At 40.6% G+C, this 18,744-nt stretch overlaps 1 protein-coding gene across 8 annotated transcripts in view; it reads left to right on the top strand.

Moving 5' to 3' along the window:
• The window catches only part of IPCEF1 (interaction protein for cytohesin exchange factors 1), a 123,477-nt gene that overhangs the window by 59,920 nt on the left and 44,813 nt on the right, over positions 1–18,744 (top strand). For 4 of the 8 annotated variants that reach the window (XR_012158098.1, XM_073337715.1, XM_073337709.1 and 1 more), the window contains exons 3-5: positions 4,565–4,601; positions 5,223–5,392; positions 16,610–16,683. Coding sequence is in view for 7 of the 8 variants with exons in the window: in XM_073337715.1 (XP_073193816.1) it covers positions 4,565–4,601; positions 5,223–5,392; positions 16,610–16,683 (281 nt within the window). In the remaining variant the exon portion in view is untranslated. The other 4 variants (XM_073337712.1, XM_073337711.1, XM_073337713.1 and 1 more) reach the window with 4 other exon arrangements.

The following is an 18,744-nucleotide window of genomic DNA, read 5'->3' as shown; positions in this document are numbered from 1 at the left end:
CCCAAACCTCCTGTTGCTTAGACACATTTTTCCCCAGAGATCACCTGGTGTGGGAGCTCTGGTTTTCTACTTACACCCTTCAGGGATAGCATGGCAGTAAAGCAAGGAACACAGGCTTAGCAAATATATTTGCTTCTATATTCACTCTCATACTCTCACTTTGCTATATGTGGGCTTGGGAAGGAATTTTCCCCAGGTCAGATAGGCAGTGACCTGGGGGATTATTTGCTTTCCTCCGCAGCATCTGCATGCGGGTCATTTGCCAGGATGATCTGGGTATTTCTCACTTAATCATTTCCCTACCATTATGGGTCCTTCGGGCATTGGTGCACATTGGGCTCTCCTATTCTCTACTTGCAGTGCAATAGTCTAGTCTCCTATGGACTAATACTTTGGCCTCATTTTGGTTGTTGGGTTAGTGTGCAGTTGCTGGGTGGTGTTGATGGCCTGTGCTATACAGGAGGTCAGACTAGATGATCTGGTGGTCCTTTTTGGCCTTAATCTCTAACACTCTACCATTAAAACACAAGAGATTTACAAAAAAATGGAGGTTTCAACAATATTAAATATGAACACGAGTTCAGTGAGTACAGCTGTTTTTTCCCCATATTAAATTTAAGGCCTGGTCTACATTTAAAATTTAGGTTCGTGCTTAGGGGTGTGAAAAATCCACATCCATTAGTGTCGCAGCTATTCCAAGAGTACCCCCAGTGTAGACTCCTCTGTATTGCTGGAAGAGTGCTTCTGTTGATGTGGCTAACGTTGTTCAGGGAAGTGGTGTTCCTACAGCAACAGAAAAACCCCTTCCATTGGCATAGGCTGAGTCTACACTATGGAGCTATGCTACACTATGGAGCATACTCCTAATCTGTCCTCCAGATGTCAGTTCCTGCTACCAAATGAATGTTCAAAGCCACACCAAAGGCTACCTTCTAGAGGGAGGTTGAAAATACAACGTGATGTTCACAAAACCAAAATGGAATTCGTCAGCTGCCACAGACGTATCCCCCAAACTGTCACACCTCTATAATTCCTGCCTATTGATTGGGTCAGCCAGTGAGGTAAGTGAATGTGCCCTAGTTTGAGCTCTGCAGTTTCATCAAGCTACAGCTAGGGCATGTATGTATTTGCACTCTGCAGGAGGAGCTCTGGATAGTAAGCCATAGGTTTGCGGTCTACATTTAGGTGCAGAGGTTCCAGTAGGCCACAGTCCCATCACTGTCCACCACATTCCTGATGTGTAAAACTACAATGAAAAAAATTGCAGTATTGTCAACTGCAAGCAAAAATCAGGAGTCAGGCTGCACAAAATCAGGAGTGGCTTAAAAATAATGAAATTTTTAAAAATTAAATTCGGTTTATTTGCCTTTCTGTTTTGGGACCATTAGGGGATTCATGTTTTCATCTTTCCTCTTTGAAGGATAATGAAAGCTGAGATTCTCACATAAATTGGATGACTCCAGGAGCTGGGGCTTTAAGAAGCATACCAAATAGTCATATATTGTTCCAGTGAGTGCACCTTATGTAATCCATATAGTCTCTTCTGACATGGCTGCTATACCACTGGTTTGGACCATCGGTTCTATTGGTTATGGTTGGGTGTGTTTTTATAGTGATTTTCAGCTGCTTCTCATTGTCTTGAAAAACTCTTCCTTGTTGAAAGGATTTGTCTCTTGATCTGAAATTAAACTTGCAAACCGGAAAATCTCAAGTGGCTCTCTATTGATTCCTTGTGCTACCCACCTGAGTATCCTGAATTGAAAGATTCCCTATACATGGTGGCCATATCTGGATATCTTGCAGATGGGAAACTTCAATCTGATTTTTGGAGAACCATTTGCTAGTACAACCCAACATCCTGTGTGTTTTGTGACAAGCTGGACCTAAATTTTGCAAGTCTCTGGATTTTTTGTCAAACTGCAGACTGCAAGTGTAGTGGTAGATTAAATTTAAAAAAATGGAGGTTTCAACAATATTAAATATGAACACGAGTTCAGTGAGTACAGCTGTTTTTTCCCCATATTAAATTTATTAGCTTTGGGACCAGGAGGGATATCAGAGCTGAAATTCTGTGAGAGTGGGGAGATTCCATGACAAATTCCACTGCTGCAGAGTCCTGGACTACAGGGACCCTTGACTGTGCCCATGACCTGTTAGGAATAAATGGAATATTTTTTTAAAGAAGAAAAAGTGCTCCTGTTCTTATTTTTATATGATTTTATTAACACGTAATAAAGGCTGTTGGGCTTGTGAAAACAGAGCACACTAGTCATAGGTTTCATGTTTGTCATCTAACAGAAAAGTTCATGGCTTTCTGCTACTAGAACCATAGAAACTGGTACCAGAAGTGTATATTAATTCATGGTGACTGCAATCCATGCCCAGATCCTGGGATTGCTGCCTCCAATGTATTTACCAGTGATTCGTCCCGTTCAGTTATAAATGATTCATGCAATGAGGATTCTGTCTCTTCCGTTCAAACCAGTCTATGGTCTAAGCTATTTTGCTTTAGCTCAGTGATAAAGGTCGTGCATTAGCAGGAGAGCTACTTCTTCATCAAATAGTTACAGAGAGCCACATCCTGTCACTGTGTTGCAATTTTACCATCATGACATTTCGTTAATCTGGATTTACACGATGCGATTTACAGCATCATGGAATCATTCCCACTACCTGGTTTCTGCATAAGAGGTGTTATTTCGTCTCCCTCTTTCGTCATCCCAGCCTAATTGCTAGGTAGGAGGTACTGGGTCCAAGGAGGTAGTCCTGGCAGCCCTTACTATTTTCCTATGGGCTCAGGCCTGAGTCAGGGACAACTTCCTTTGGAAAGACGACTTCAGGGTCATCCCATATGGGAGTGGGGGAACATTAGTGGCTCCCATGTAACTGGTCTATTTGCTCATTGCTCCATGGGAATAGATCAAGGAAAACATTGTCCTGAGAGAAACATCCAATGGACTACAGCATAAATAAAAAATGATGAGTCTGGGATCGTTCACTCTTGGCAAAGCCATCCACAAGTGAGTTAGGTAGGTCATCCCAAATAAGCACCAATAAAAACTTTCTGGTGCACAGTTATGTATGTGTTACCTATGTTACAGAGCAAAATATTGAGAAAATGTTTGAGGTTTAGAAAAACATGATTTTGATATTTGTGTGTGTGTGTCCCTGGCCACTCTAAAGCTAAGCGTCTTAGTTACCATGAGTTCACCGGTACGTGGAGCCATGAAAACCTCCCCAAAGAGCATAAAATAGCTTTTCTCTCCCTAAAGATAATATAACTTAAAGGACGAATATCTTGGCAAGTTAAGTGTTCAAAGATACATTATAGTCCTTTGTTACACAGTTCTGCAATTCATCAGATGAATATCACCTCTGCATAGCTGGATGTGTGTGTAAACAAATATCAAAATACTAAGCTTGTATGCATCATTTTTCAGTGAGAGGTCTGAATGTTTTAAAAAGAGTATCTATTATTTTCCCCATTTTATAGATGGGAAAACTGAGGCAAAGAGCAGTGAGTTGCCTTGTCTGAGGTAACACAACAGGTCAGGGGAGAGCTAAGAGTAGAACCCAGGACTTTTGATTCCTAATTCCCTATTCTCTGGACTCCACTTCATTCAGTTTAGGTTATGTGTACACTGCACAAAATGGTGTGTTCTTAACTTGGGTTAGCTAACCCACATGAACTAACTCAGGTTAAAATAGCAGTGAAAACACAGCAACTCAGCTTTTAATTTGAGTTGGCAGCTCAAATTCAACGTCAGGCTCCCCTATAGGTTTTAACTCAAGCTGATAACCCTTAGTTTCATGTCTTTATTTTTCAGTAAGGCAAATGTATTTTCCATATAATAATGTTGGATAAAATATACTATATGTAAAATATGAAAATGAGTGCCTATAATTAAAATACATAAATATATATGGGATAACATAATCAACTAAGCATATATATTATACATTATAATGAGGAAAATCCACCAAATGTGGACCATATTTTTTTAATATTGAGACACTATCCTCCTATCTGTAACGTATTCTGTCAACATCTTACTCATGTAGGGGGCAATGTGTACCAGAAAGACAAAGAGGGGGGAAAAGCAGTGATATTTTTGTTTTTATTATTTGTTTACAGTAATGCCCACAATGTGCTATATCAGTGATGATAAAATACCTGCCATGTTTTTTTCACCCTTACATATTAGTAATTATCCCTAATAAAGGCAATGAGGCTTAAAATGTTGCAGGCTTAACTTTTCTTTTTTTTGCTTCAGAGAACATTATACGATTCAGCTAAAAAGCAATCCGAGAGAGGCTCCTGTGGGTGTGAAACAGGAAGCACTAGTGGATTGATTCATATGTATAATAGTGCTACATTTGTTCTTGTTCAACTGCACATACATCAGTTTTAATTAACACATTTTATGCTTCAGCTAGTAGCTTCCCTTTAGCTGCAAGTGGGTTTTTAGATAAACACCCCCCTCTCCAGTTGCCCCAGTCTTTCTTTACAAATGTTGTAACACAATCTGAAATTTCCTTTCTTTCCTTCCTGCATTTCTTGCAGGTTCCCTTGCGTCAGAAGACCAAACAGAAAAGTCAAGGTAACGGATCTTTCCCCTCTTCTTTTCTTTTTTTTAAAAGTGTGTCTTGTTGGGGGGAGGTCGAGGTTTTCGTACCGCTGGTTAGCTGGTGAAGGACTGTTGGTTAAACTCTGCTTATTTTTGCATCAATTCTGAAAAAATGACAGCATGCTGTTCTTTTGGACTAAGCCTTTGTGGTATGTCAATAGACACAGAGCTGGAGATTCTAGAGAGAGACATGCAGCTTTTCATTTAGTTGAAAGCTAGTCCTCTCTAGCTGTGACTTAAATAGATCTATTGTTTTCTAATGCAGCTGTAAGAAGGACGAAACACATTTTTATCTAGTTTGTTTTATTTTACAATAATTCATGTCTTATTTGTGTGCAATTATCTTTAGAGTAATCAGTACATGTAATTTATTTTCTGAGAACATCTTCTCATTTTATCTTTGTACATTTAGAATGCCTTTTAAATGAATGTGTCTAACAGACATCATAAAACTGACTGACCATCTGACTTTGATGTGCATTTTAAGAGACACTTGGATGACTGTTAATATAGCAAATGTAGATGGTCTGATATATTTAATTTATTTAGCTTTGTAGATTTAAACAAGCAGAACCATTTATTTTAATGGCACAGAGATTGTTGTTATGAGTCGACGGAGGATATCGTGTAAGGACCTGGGACAAGCTGATTACCAGGGGTGGCTCTACAAGAAAAAGGAAAAAGGACCTTTCATTGGTAACAAATGGAAAAAGTTCTGGTTTGTGCTGAAGGGGTCATCATTATACTGGTACAGCAGCCAATTGGTGAGTACAATAAACTCTTAACTGTGTGTGAGTGACTAAGCAGGGACTACTGGCACTGGGAAGGAAAGAGTTGGGGAAGATCTGAAGTATAATCTGGAGATATATAAATGATCGGGCTTATTTAGTTTTTGCTCAGCCCTGAGATTTCTTGCAAAATGAGCAAATACTAGAAACTTTCTACATTTTTTGTTTCTGCAAGCACTTGTGAAATGGATTTGTCAGACAGTCTGTTCCTTTAAGCCTGCGTGTTCTTCACAGGCTCCACTGTCATTTAAATGCTGGAAGGAACTTGCAAATTGAAGAAGCTTACAGGCACTTACCGTCAAGGAAGGGGCAGCACTCTCCTCATGTTCTCAATGGAACTAATTGCATAATTTTAATAAGGGGACTTGCTTATTTCTCCCACCTGCAGTTTGAACCTTGCTTGACCTGTCTTTTACTCTCCTTTTGATATTTTTGTTGCCTGATAGTAAAGCTGGTGTCAGAATTACAGCTTGGCCAGCTCATTGTGGTGTTATCTCTTGTCTTGTTGTCATCACATTCACTGCTCTGTTTCACTCATGTGTCCCATGGATCTGGCACAAAAGCTCCTACTGTGTTTTTTCTGTGGACACCTGCACTGAATTGGGAGGGGTCAGGGGATTAGGCGACTAGGACAGCACAGTGGAGTTTAAATTGCTGAATAGTGAATGATTAACTTTTAAAAATGCAAATAGCTGTCCTGCTGAAAAAGGGATGTCTTGGGCCCAACAAGGGGTAAGATGTCACTGAAAGCTTTGTTTACAATTACAACAGTGAACAGTTAAGTGTGGTCTGGGATTTCTTGTCACATCTTCACTGGCTTAGTTAAATTGTAGCAATTACCGCTAAAATTTTTAAAAACCTTTTGTCAAAGAAAGCTGCTAAAACATTTAAACGTAAAATATAAAGAAAGGTTTTCATTTTAACATCCCTTTAGCTGGAGAGAGTTCTTTTATAGAGAGAAACTCCTTTCCGGGGCTCTTTTTAGATGCTATTAACTGTTCTTTTAGAGGAAAAGAGAAGACCATTGAGGTGGTTTGCAGCAGTTCTTGTTGCCGCCGTTGTTGTTGAGTCCAATCCTTCCTTCTTTAATATAAAAAGAAGACAGACACACGAGGAGAGAAGAATAACAAGGCTAGAAAATGCAGCTCCTGACTCTGCTGTTGAATCTGACTTTCAGCCTTGATACTGGAGAGGCACGGGCATAGCACAGGTTTATCAGCCACTCTGAGACATGTCAGACTTGGCCTGCTAAACAGAATTTTTTTGGACCAAAAGTAAAAGGAAAGAGAGAGATCGGAAAGAGGAAAACTAAGAGTGGGAAGGAAATTGACATGAGGGAGTGAAATGCAAATCTTACATCCCAGGTGGAGGTGGCGCTATCATCAGTTTCCTCTCCCTGGCTTGCTCTGTTCAGGACTCTCTCTTAGGATCAGGATGATGAAGGCCCAATGGTAGATTCTGGGGTCCGAGGAGATGATGGAGATAGAAGCTATGGTGATAAAGTTGTCTCCTTACAGTCCATGTCCCACACCCCTGACTGTCACTGAGTGACCCCCAGATGGACCATGTCCAAAAAGGGGTGGCTACTTTATTTAGTTAACCATTCAAAAAACATTTCAGTGATTTCAACCCTAAACATTTCCTCCCATTTTGAGACTCTTTCAGATCAATGTCCTATCAATCTGCAACTTTATGCCTGGAAGACCCCTCATCACCGTTGTTTTAATGTAAGCAGTCCAGTTTGTACTGGCTCATTTGTCTCCACCTTTTCTTGATTTTATAAACAATTTTATGTAACAGGCTGAGCTGGTCTATTGTTACCTTGGACAACTTAAAGAACAGGCCTCCCCCCAGCGTAGCTCTAGACAGTGCTCAGCAGCATCACACCAACGAAAAGGTGTCAAAGGAAGAGGAAACCTTTCTCGCCTACCCTTTATTAGATCGAAGCCATCCCAGGTGCAGTTTGATTAATTTCAGGGGAATTCTCCTGGGGCTGTATTTTGCCCATTATATTTTATAGCTTAGCGAATATTTTCACCTCTTCACTGATGTTTAGAAATGCTCGTTAATGCCTTGGCCACTTAATCACTCCTGCTCCTAAATGCAAGTGCCTGAAGCAGAATAAAGATGCAGTGTTTGTGGACCAGCATATAATAAGATTCTGCTGGTTTCTTATTGACTTGCTGAAAGATATTATGGACCCAATTCACCTGCATGACACCAATTTTTATACTGGTGCAATTATATTACCGTTAGTAGAGTTAATCCTGACTTACACCAGCACAACTGACCTAAGAATTGGGCCCTATATGTTTTAAAGAACATTAGAATATTCTGTAGTTTCAACAATGTGGGGATCAGCTGCTGTATGTCAGGCTGGGAGGAGGCAGCAGAGTAACTTTCCACTTTAGCATCTAAACACTCAACTCAGATTACTGTAGAAAAGGGCCTTTAAACATAGATCCTTTGACACTGACACACTGGTGAAGAGTGGTGAGGGCGGAATCAAGCTGAGGTCAAATGAATGAATGAAGTGAGTGACCTAGGCTGTCTGTGGTTCTGTATGACCCCTTTCTTTATTTTAAGAAGCAAGAGGTTTTTTCACTTTCTGTAGATGCTACAGTCAACCAGATACTGACAACGGTAGCATAGCAACAGCAGTGTGCTGTTGATGGCCTTTTTCTAGTAAGGCTGGAGAAATATCAGAATTTGTGTGGAATCTCTAACTGAATCCACATTTCTGTTTTCTCAGGTTAGGGTGAGGTATTCTCCACAGTCCCCAGTGCATTGCATGCTCTTGATTAAATCTGTCCTAAGGCCTCAGAAGCTCTGGAACTTTGTTGATCTGGCTATTGTGCTCAAATATTGGGTCTTCCACGGAAGAGGGAATGGGGAACGAATGCATTCACGACTCACCAGCAGTGTATCAGAAGACAGCAGCTGGGAAATCTCAACAGGAACAGTGGCAGATTTGTGACCTTAATAAAAAAGGATGAGGAGAGACAGTTAAGGTAGTCAGGAAGTACCTTGGGAGAAGGAAACGGAGAAGGATCTGATTGGGTTGAAAGGTGTGAATGAGAACTGATTTGGGAGTAAGTGGGGCAATCTTAATAAGTTAGTCTGATAAGCTCCAAAATGTCTGAATGCGTATCCAGACTGAACTCCAGACATCTTTGAGAGTCACTGTCTGCTAGTCTCTAGTTCCCTCTTTTTGTTGCTGTTCTGTACGGATGGATGCTTCTAAACGGAACATTTAGAAAGGACATCATCAGGTTCTGCCTCCCCCAAGCAGTTTTAGTTCTAGTCTGGAGCATTCATACTGAAACCTTGTGAGTGGGGCATTACTTCTGCATGGAAGGGAAAAAATGAACACAAATAATTCTGGTGCTAGACTCCTGTTTCATCTCACATCTGTCTCACATGTGCACCTGTGATTCATTGGAAAGTGGGAGACTAATCAACTGTTTGTTGTGTATCTGTAGGATTACTTGTGTGACTTTCAGTGGATGGACAAAAATTCCAAGTTTCCTTCTATAGCTATACACATTGTTCAAAGTCTTGATCTCTAACACCGTTTCATGAGGAATCAGCTTAGAAAAATCATCTGATGAATACAATAAAAGGGGGTTCAGGTGATGATAGACTCAACATTTATCCTTAAGTTTTGCTCTAACTAATTGTGTTTAAACTGTGCTCATCAGACCCTTTGGCACTGACGAAAAGTCATTGCCTTCTGCTGACTGTTCGTTGGACTATGAGGTCAGTTCATTTTCATTCTGGTTCCTCACAGGCCTGGATAAACATTACAAAAATTATCCACAACTGACAATCTTAGGATTTATCGGAGAAGCAGAGCATTGAGTAGACATGGAGGTTGAACTTCTCACTCATGTCTACAAATGGTCCCCCCAGCCACAACTGAAGCATGCTGATGAGGCCACAGAAACCAGTTTGTGCTGTCAGTGCTCTGCTGTTCTGTGGATGAAGTGACAACTTCAATCTCCAGCGCTATCAATTTCTCACCTTTCCCCCTATTGCTTATGTTCTCTTAACTTTTAAGAGAACAGAAGCATGGTGCCTGGGATAGCCCTCACTGGAAATGCCAAGGTCAGGGCATATTGCAAAAGGGAGAGCAGATACTCCCAAGACTGGTGGATAACACTGAAGTTAAACTCCCCAACCAGTGACAAACTGTGCTTCTGATTCCCCACACCAATTATCAAGAAGAAGAAGAAGAAAAAAAATCACACAGCCCTCTTTATTGCATTCCAGTTCTCTGGCTCCCAGCCAGCACCCTAAGTCCAGTACAGTGAGAAGTTATTTTAAAAAAACTCTGCTCACATATACAAAATGTTCTTCTGACCCCAAAGGGTCAGCCACATTACCAGGTCAATATAGGTTTGGATCTTACCCAAAATACCATGCTGCCAGCCAATCCGTTAGTGTCTAAAACTAAAGGTTTATTATAAAGAAAAAACAAGAAGAGAGATGTTACATGGTAAAACAATCACATATGTACAAAGACTTCAAAGTCAATATATCAAGTTCTTAGCAGTAATTGGTGTGTTTGCTGGCTTGAAAGTCCCTCTGGAACACATCCACAGCTTGGATAGATCATTCAGTCCTTTGTTCAGAGCGTCAGTTTGTAGCAAAGTCCTTCCAGAGGTAAGAAGCAGGATTGAAGACAAGAAGCAGGACTGAAGACAAAATGGAGAAGATGCAGCTGCCTCTTATAGTCTTTTGCCATGTGGCCTGTGCTTCCTTTGTCCCAAACGCAAGCTGCCCAGCACATGGCTTGGAAACCTTAGAGTTCTGTCCATAGGCATGTCCCTGCATGCCTTGCTGAGTCACAAGGTGTATCTGCCTTCTCTCAATGAGTCAGTTGTATAGCTGATGATCCTTAATGAGCCATCAAGCAGGCTAGGCACTGCTGAAACTCTCTGGGGGTGTCACCCAGAAACATAGCACAAGTTTTGAAATACAGACATACATACATATCTATAACCCATAATACGAAGGTGGTACAAACATATAAACAAGATCATCATATCTGGCAAATTATAACATTTTTTTCAGATACCTTACAGGGCATATCTGGCACAACTCATTGCAATTTGACAATATTGATATTCATAATATCCTCAAGTGTCCCCCAGATTCCATACAGCATCACATAAATAACACGTAAAAAGTAAAGATAAGAATCCAAAACCATAGCCAAGGGTATTCAACCTATTAAAGTAAATGGTAAAGTGGCTTAGTATCTTTCACTGGGATCCTGTGTTTTGTGTCTATCACAAATATAGTTGGTTGAAATCTTTTGAATGAAAAGGGTTTTTTTGGTCAAAAATTGATCCGTTTTTTAAAAAAGTTGGCATTAATGAACCAGTTTGTGTTTTGCAACAAATCTGGTGACATTTTTAATCAAAATACTTCTCAAGATTTTTATAGATATTTTTTGTTTGCCTAAAATGGAAATGATTTATATTTTATAAATTGCTTTAATATCGCAAAACATTAAAACTAAAAAACAAATGGGTTTATTTCAAACCCATTGAAATGGATATTATACATTTAAATTGGTATTCTATTACTGTTTAACAGTGCGATTAATTGCAACAATTTTTGTAATCTCGCAATTAATTATGATTTTTAAAATCATTTGACAGCTTAAAAATTTTGAAATTTTTCACAAACCAGCTATAGTCACTGACTTTTCAGCAAGAGAGCTGCTTCTAATACTAGGCTCTAACATACCAATGATATATATATATATTTTTTAAATGCACATCCCAGTTTATGCATGATGATATACTGTATCTTGATTTGTGAACTTTCAAACGATTGGGCAGTTTCCCTTTCTATGTAGGGTAACCCATCTCAAAATCACAATGTATCAGTTTGTTCTTTCTTTTTGAACATCCTGCTATAAAGGTAGATCAGGGTTCTTTTAATTTGAATCCTTCATGGCCATCTTGAGATATTACAACAGGATCATAGAGAAGCTTGACCATATCCTTATGAAATTAATAATGGTACATTTAAAATAATGTTAGAAAATAATTCTTGAGACAAAAGATAATGGCTTATGACTTTTCAGCTTTTAAAATTTTAAAAAGCTTTTAAAATGCCATTCCACTCCAAAAAGTGACTGTCAAAATGGCACATTATTCTGCTCCCTGTGCTTATTTAGAATCCATCCCATTTGCTGATTTCTGTGACAATAAAATTTGACTGGTTTTTACACATGCTAATATTGGGGAGCAAACACAGCTATCACAACTTTGTTCCCAATTATACCTGCTGCATGTCTTGGGATTTCAGGGAAGATACCAGGTCTAGATTATAGAGCTGTCAGTTTAAAACAGAAACAAAACAAAGCAATAAGAATAATAATTAATAAAAAAACACACAACCCAAAACAACAAAGGCATGTCCAACTTGCAAATGAATCAAATGTGTTGTGGAAATTATGAAGTCACAATGAACATGGAACCCTAAAATGCACTTACACTTTGATCCTGCAAAGTGCTGAGCACCATTGTTCCGCTCCAGCAAAGTATTTATCACCTACTTAACGTTAAGAACATGAATAGTCATGTGGCTTCAGCTGGACTGAATCCCATGCTTAGTTGAAGCACCTTTTTTTAAGTGCACTGTTGTACTGAGGCTGTAAGTATCCATCTTCCTAAATGACTGAGGGGAAAGATTCCCATTTAAAACTGAGTGGCCCACAGTGGAACAAGAAGGTCAACTGTAATCTGAAAAATCCCCAAATGAGACTTACAGCTATATCCTACACTTGTTTATAAAGGTACACTCTCTGTAGATGAATGGAAAGGGCTAGGATTCCCTGGATTTATAAATTCATAGATTTTTAAGGTTGGGGGGTGAGGGTGGTCCATTAGATCATCTTGTCTGAACTCCTGTATACCACAGGCCATAGAATTTCACCTAGTTCTCCCCATGTTGAACCCAGTAACTTGTGTGACTGAAGCATAACAAGTGTTTGGCTATCCATCTGGATTTGAAGGTATCAATAGAAAAAGTGTCACTTCCCTTGGGAGCTGGTTACAATGGTTATCACCCTTACTGTTAAAAAAAATTAGTGCCTTATTTCTAATTTGTATTTAGCTGGCTTCAACTTCCAGTCACTGGTTTTTGTTATACCTTTCTCTGCTAGATTAAGGAGTCTAATACCTGGTATTTCATCCCCATGAAGGTACTTATACACTGTAATCAAATCATCTCTAAAACTTCTTTTTAATAAGCTAAACAGATCGAGCTTTTTAAATCTCTCACTGTCAGGCATTTTGTCCAAACTTCGATCCATTTTTTAGCTATTCTCTGAACCTGCTCCAATTTTTGAACAACCTTTTAAAATGGTAAAAAGTGTATTAAGAACACTCTGAATGCCTTAAATTTGCATCCGTTTTCAGTAATGGCAAAATTTACCAACAAGTAGTATCTTGTTGATCCCTCAAGGAAGATATAAAAACATATAGTATGGTAGTGTGCATTCTTCTTCTTCTTCTTCTTCTTTCTTCTATAAATGGAGATACGTATTATGTGCTGCCAAAGAGCCTCCTGGTGTTGCAAAGTTTATTCATTCTTGCTTTAAATTTCGGTTAGTTGGTGTGTGGCTAGGGCTGGGGGTGAGGGTGTGAGGGATGTTCCTTTTTAGAAAGATCATCTTAATCTCGATTTCTAAAATTGTATAGCTAGATTGGCGGTGGATGGAGTGGAGAACCCAGCATTGTGGATGTACCTTTCCAGTCCAATGGTGCATTTAATAACCTCTGTTTCAATGCTATGCTAGGCACCACATGGAGCACTCAACTGTGTTGGCATTTGTTTTTGTAGGCTTATACTGGGAAGAGAAATGTAGACATAGTCTGTTTACTGTACTTAGCTCAGGAGGTAACCAAGATTTCGGTACTCTAACCCTGTGTAACCCTTCTGCCCGTCAGAGTTGGCAGCAACAAGGGCCGGGTTCAATATCTAGGGGATCCATTCCAATAACACAATGCAAATCGGCTCGAGCCCCCACCCAGTGACCTGGGACAAATATATACCACCCCCGCTGGGCGCCTCCAAGAGGCAATACTTCCCCTCTCGCAAGCACATAGTCTGAGTGTAGCAAAAAGCCTTTTAATAACAGAGAGAAACAATGTGGCATTACGTTGGGGAAACACCACCAACAGAATTCATAACACAACCCATGGGCAAAAAACCCACCCCAAGCAAACTGGGGCATGCCCCTTTCCCTTTGGTTCTTGAGTCCAGCAACCCCAAATCACCCAAAGTCCCAAAAGTCCAATGACCCAAAAGTCTCTGTCCCTGGTCAGGGCAGCCCCAGAGTTCGAAAGTTTATCTGCGGAGCTTTACCTCCCAACCTGGGTGGAGATGGGACGGGGGTAAGAGGCACCTTACATGATCTGAAGCTGACCGCCCCACAGCTCCATAGGTCTTCGCTTCGCTCCGCTCTGCCAGCTGCCCCACGAACTCCTTCACTCAGCTCCGCGGCCCACAAGCAGCTCCCGCCGTCCCACGAACTGCTCCACCAGCCGGTCCACAAACTGCTCCGCGTCCCACCAGCAGCTCCCTCCGTCCTACGGACTGCTCCACCAGCCTGTCCACAAGGCACTCCAGCCATCCCGCAAACTGCTCCACAATATATCTTCAGGCTCCCCCACTACTTAACACAACACTCAGTGATTTCAGCTCTTAGTCAGTTCAGCTCTTTGGTGAATTCAGCTTGTAGTAGGGGAGCCTCAGTGCTGGTGCACCATTAGCCCAAAGTGAGCTCAGCAGCCTGTAACTAGATTCCTAATGGAATCAAAAGTAGCTCTGATATTCCACAGTGGAGAGAGGAGGAAGTGCAATTAGCATGTAAGGCCCTCACCAAGGGGGCCCATGCCACCAAGTATTAATACTTGTCCCCAGCCTCTCTCAATTCACAGAGTTTTAAAACCCATGACCCTTGCCTAGCGAGTGCTACTTAGTTGATGGTGAGTCCCTCCATCATAACAAAAGGCCAAGTACAGTTCCAAGCACAGTTCCCATAATCAGGGTAATAACAAATTATTCTTCCTGCCCCAATAACAGAGACACTGGGGATCCCACAGCAGCCAAAGTGACCATTTGGGCAGCTATGGCCTCATTCTAGGTGGGGTCGGTGTGCCTATGCAAATGAGATCAGCCCCTGAAGTTCTTTTCCACAACTTGACACACCTCACCACCAGATGTCAGGGTGGAGCTCATCCTGACACTGCTTACACCTGCATAACTTGTTCTCTTCCCTTAGTACTGTCAGTGGCCAAACCTTGGAAGGCACTTTCCCAGAATTCCTCTTTCTCTTACTGGCTTTCATTTATTTTGTGGCTGCTAGGTTGAAAGCATTTGTTCAGGGTATTGTTTATCCCATTTTAAATATGATACGATTTTGGTAAAATTCTCTCCTACACATTATTTTTCCTTTAAAAAAACAAACAAACTTCTGATCTCCTGCTTGCTGTTAATTTAACTTCATTACATTTCAACATGTGAAACATAAAAGAAACCTAACCCACTCTCTCAGCACCCTGGACAGATAATTAAAATTATAATCCAGAGAAGACAAAAAACAACAGTAGCAAACCAATAACATTTCTCACTGCAGAAGAAGCCCGTCTACCAAACTGTAATTTCCTCACCTCCTATGATTAACCTCATTGCTTCCTTTGCACTTACTTTCTCAATCAATGTCTTCAGTTGCTCTAGTTTAAATATTTGACGTATAAAAATGTGAGACTATTCTTGGCTAATATCCTCCTTTTTTTATAGTCACTTCAGATTCACAGACAAACAATGTAGTTTGAGATGCTGTCAGTCTTCTGCATCTTTGCTCCATCTGAATTATCCTTGCTCTTTGAAATATCTTTAGATAGCTCAGCTGCTTTTCACAGTATATGTTTTCAGAATTATAATGCGGTAGGGTTGAGGGGGAGGCACAAGAAATGCATAGTTCAGGAATTAATATTTCTAATCTTTTTTTGAAAGAACAAATCCATATTCCCCCCCACACATACAGATGCAGGTTCTTATTTGTCTGCATCACCGCCATTCATAGGAGGGGAAGGGTTCAGGTCTACAGTGATTGAGCAGGATGCACAGGTGAATGAAGACAGACATGGGGATGGATTTCAGCAGCAGGCTGCAACTTTATTAACTCAAATCAGGGGAAGTGCACTTTGTCCGTCCTTCCTCAGCACCTCTGTGTTTCACTTACCAGGCATTTAACTGGCTCCAGGATGAGCACTTCTGAAAATCCCACCTGCAAATGCTTAATTAACTAATTATACCTGCAAATCAGAGATTTAGATGTCTAAATTGCACTGGCTATGTTGTGGGTGAATAAAGGAAGCCTGGGAAATCGAGCCCTTTATTTTAGCAAGGTGTATGAAGCACTGTTGTACTGAATGTCAACTCAAGTGCTTACCCCTCTGAGACTGTCTCTAATGGCCACACCTGAAAAGAGGATATGGTTCTCACTCCTACTGACCTATATTGACATTATCCTTCACCTCAAATGAGAAGAAACTTCTGTTTTTTGGAGCTGAAGGTTAAGGGTTCAGTTTCCCATGCTGCATGTATGAGGTTTGGCTGATGACTTTGCTCATGTACAGCAGTACCAGCATGTGATCACTGATCATTACAAAGGGAGCTGCTTTCCCCTAGCGCCTCCTCTATTTTAGTCCTCTTCAGACCCGAGGCTAAATTTTGCTTTTGGAACTTGTATCCATAGCTGACCCTATGAACCAGAGTGTGACAAATCCTGAATATGAGTCAGTGCATGGTTGCTCCAGAAGGGGGAGTAATCTTTCCTAACCCTATACAAGGTGCAGATTCCATCCCCTGCTGTGCCAGTTCACCTGTGCGGCTTGATTCTTGGGGGTGTGGAGCAAAAGCTATGCCCACACCCTGCCCACTTGCACAGGAGGTGGAGTGGCACCGCCATCACAATGAGATGGGCAACCCATGCAGGGTTTCTGATTCCCCTACACACAGTCACATAAAAGTGGGTCCTATCTTGCTCCTTGCACTAGGAATGTATATGCATGGAATAAAAGGTTGTCGGGAATTAATCTAATCTTGGTCAGCAGTGTCCACCACTGCAGCCTGGGTTAATTCTGGTGACGTATTTTGTTGCAGGCAGAGAAAGCTGAAGGATTCATCAACCTGCCAGACTTCACTGTGGACCGAGCGAGTGAATGCAAGAAAAAGTAGTAAGTTTGTCACTCAGCCCCATGCTTGGCTGAATAAAGATTTTACATGCCAAAAGCTACATTTGAATTTGGTGCAGGTCAATGAAAAGGGATGGAGGTCAGAAATGGCATGAATAGACTATCTCAAGAACTTCTGAGTTTCTTACAAGTTTCAGAGTAGCAGCTGTGTTAGTCTGTATTCGCAAAAAGAAAAGGAGTACTAGTGGCACCTTAGAGACTAACCAATTTATTTGAGCATAAGCTTTTGTGAGCTACAGCTCACTTCATCGGATGCATTCAGTGGAAAATACCAGTCGGATGCATTCAATGGAAAATACCTCGTATTTTCCACTGAATGCATCCGATGAAGTGAGCTGTAGCTCACAAAAGCTTATGCTCAAATAAATTGGTTAGTCTCTAAGGTGCCACTAGTACTCCTTTTCTTTTTGAGTTTCTTACTTTCACCATGACTGGGCTTAACTTTTGTGCAAAGAATAGCTAGTTTTGTGTGTTTGACATTGCCTGGAAAATTATTATTATTATTTTATTTTGTTTTGTTTTATTTTCCTGCTATGCCTTTTGCTCACTACGCCTCCTGTGTATTGCCGCCCTATCTGGACTGAGCAGCTAGCCTTCCACGGAGAACCTGGCATGGGATTTATGCAGTTTTAGGAGTTGTGGAAAGTGAATTTGGTGCACCCTTGTAAAGATAAAATCTCTGGTATGCAGAGTCATAATACTCTATTAAACAACAAATATGACTTTATGCCAAAGGCTTTCTTCCAACTGGTGTCCAAATGAGAATACTCTTGATTAGCTACCTTTTCTTAACTGGGAGGGTTAATAATGATATAAATAATACTGCTGTGTATTAACAGGGATTATTCCTTAGATTAGATTACTGCAATGAATTCTTTGGGATATGCTTGAGGATCACACAGAATCTCTGCTTGTTCAGGACATGACAGCTTACTTACTTAGCAGCATAAACTGTTTAATATATTACTACAGTTGGGGCAGGTGACCTAGGTGACTGCCTAGAGTGCCAGGCTTGGGGGGCACCAGGCTCAAGATGCTGTTTTTGTTGTTAGCAACAAAGGGGAAAATAGAATGTCTGAAGTAAAATGTTTCAGGTATTCCATATGTGAAATCACTTTTCACTAACCTGCTGGAATGTTCTTTGCAGAATCTTGTGGGATCTTCCAGACTTTCCGAGAACTACATTTTCCTTGAACCTCCTAGAATGTTGTCAGCCATGCTATATAAGGGGAGGGGCATCAGCAGTCAGTCAGTGAGATATAAGAACAAAGTGAAGTGAAATGAGAGCCCAGCACTAGGGTAACCTTCTAAGATTGTCACCTACTGTAACACTATTTAATACTGAAAAGGAGTACTTGTGGCACCTTAGAGACTAACCAATTTATTTGAGCATGAGCTTTCGTGAGCTACAGCTCACTTCATCGGATGCATACCGATTCCACGGTATGCATCCGATGAAGTGAGCTGTAGCTCACGAAAGCTCATGCTCAAATAAATTGGTTAGTCTCTAAGGTGCCACAAGTACTCCTTTTCTTTTTGCGAAGACAGACTAACACGGCTGTTACTCTGAAACCTGTATTTAATACTGGTCCACCCTGTTGGTGCACAGTTCAATTTCTTGATATTAGTATATTTCAGTTATTCTTAAAAATTAAAATATTTCTATAAGATTTGAGGAAACATTTTTTTTCTTATTTGCTTACATATGGCATGAATAAATACAGATTTACAGATCCTAGCGTGAAAATTTATCATCTTATATGACAGGGATAAGTCATGTATGCAAGTCATGCATCAAAGTCATGAAAAGGGCTACAAATGCAATAAAAAATAAGGTATTCAAAATTTTAACAAATGGAAGGGGATGGGGGTGCTGGAGATGCTCCTTGCCTAGGGCACCATTTTATCTAGGCCTGGCCCCAACCATCATGCTCCATACACTGCACTGTCTTCCAGATGCTTCTAAATGCAGTTCAAGGATTTGGTTTTTCATCTACAAAACACTACATGGTTTTATCCTAGCTTTTAAGAGAAAGCCTTCCT

Source organism: Lepidochelys kempii, chromosome 3, assembly GCF_965140265.1.
Source record: "Lepidochelys kempii isolate rLepKem1 chromosome 3, rLepKem1.hap2, whole genome shotgun sequence".
Lineage (NCBI taxonomy): Eukaryota > Metazoa > Chordata > Testudines > Cheloniidae > Lepidochelys > Lepidochelys kempii.
The sequence above is the reverse complement of the archived record's forward strand: the minus strand, read 5'-3'. Positions and strand labels throughout refer to the sequence as shown.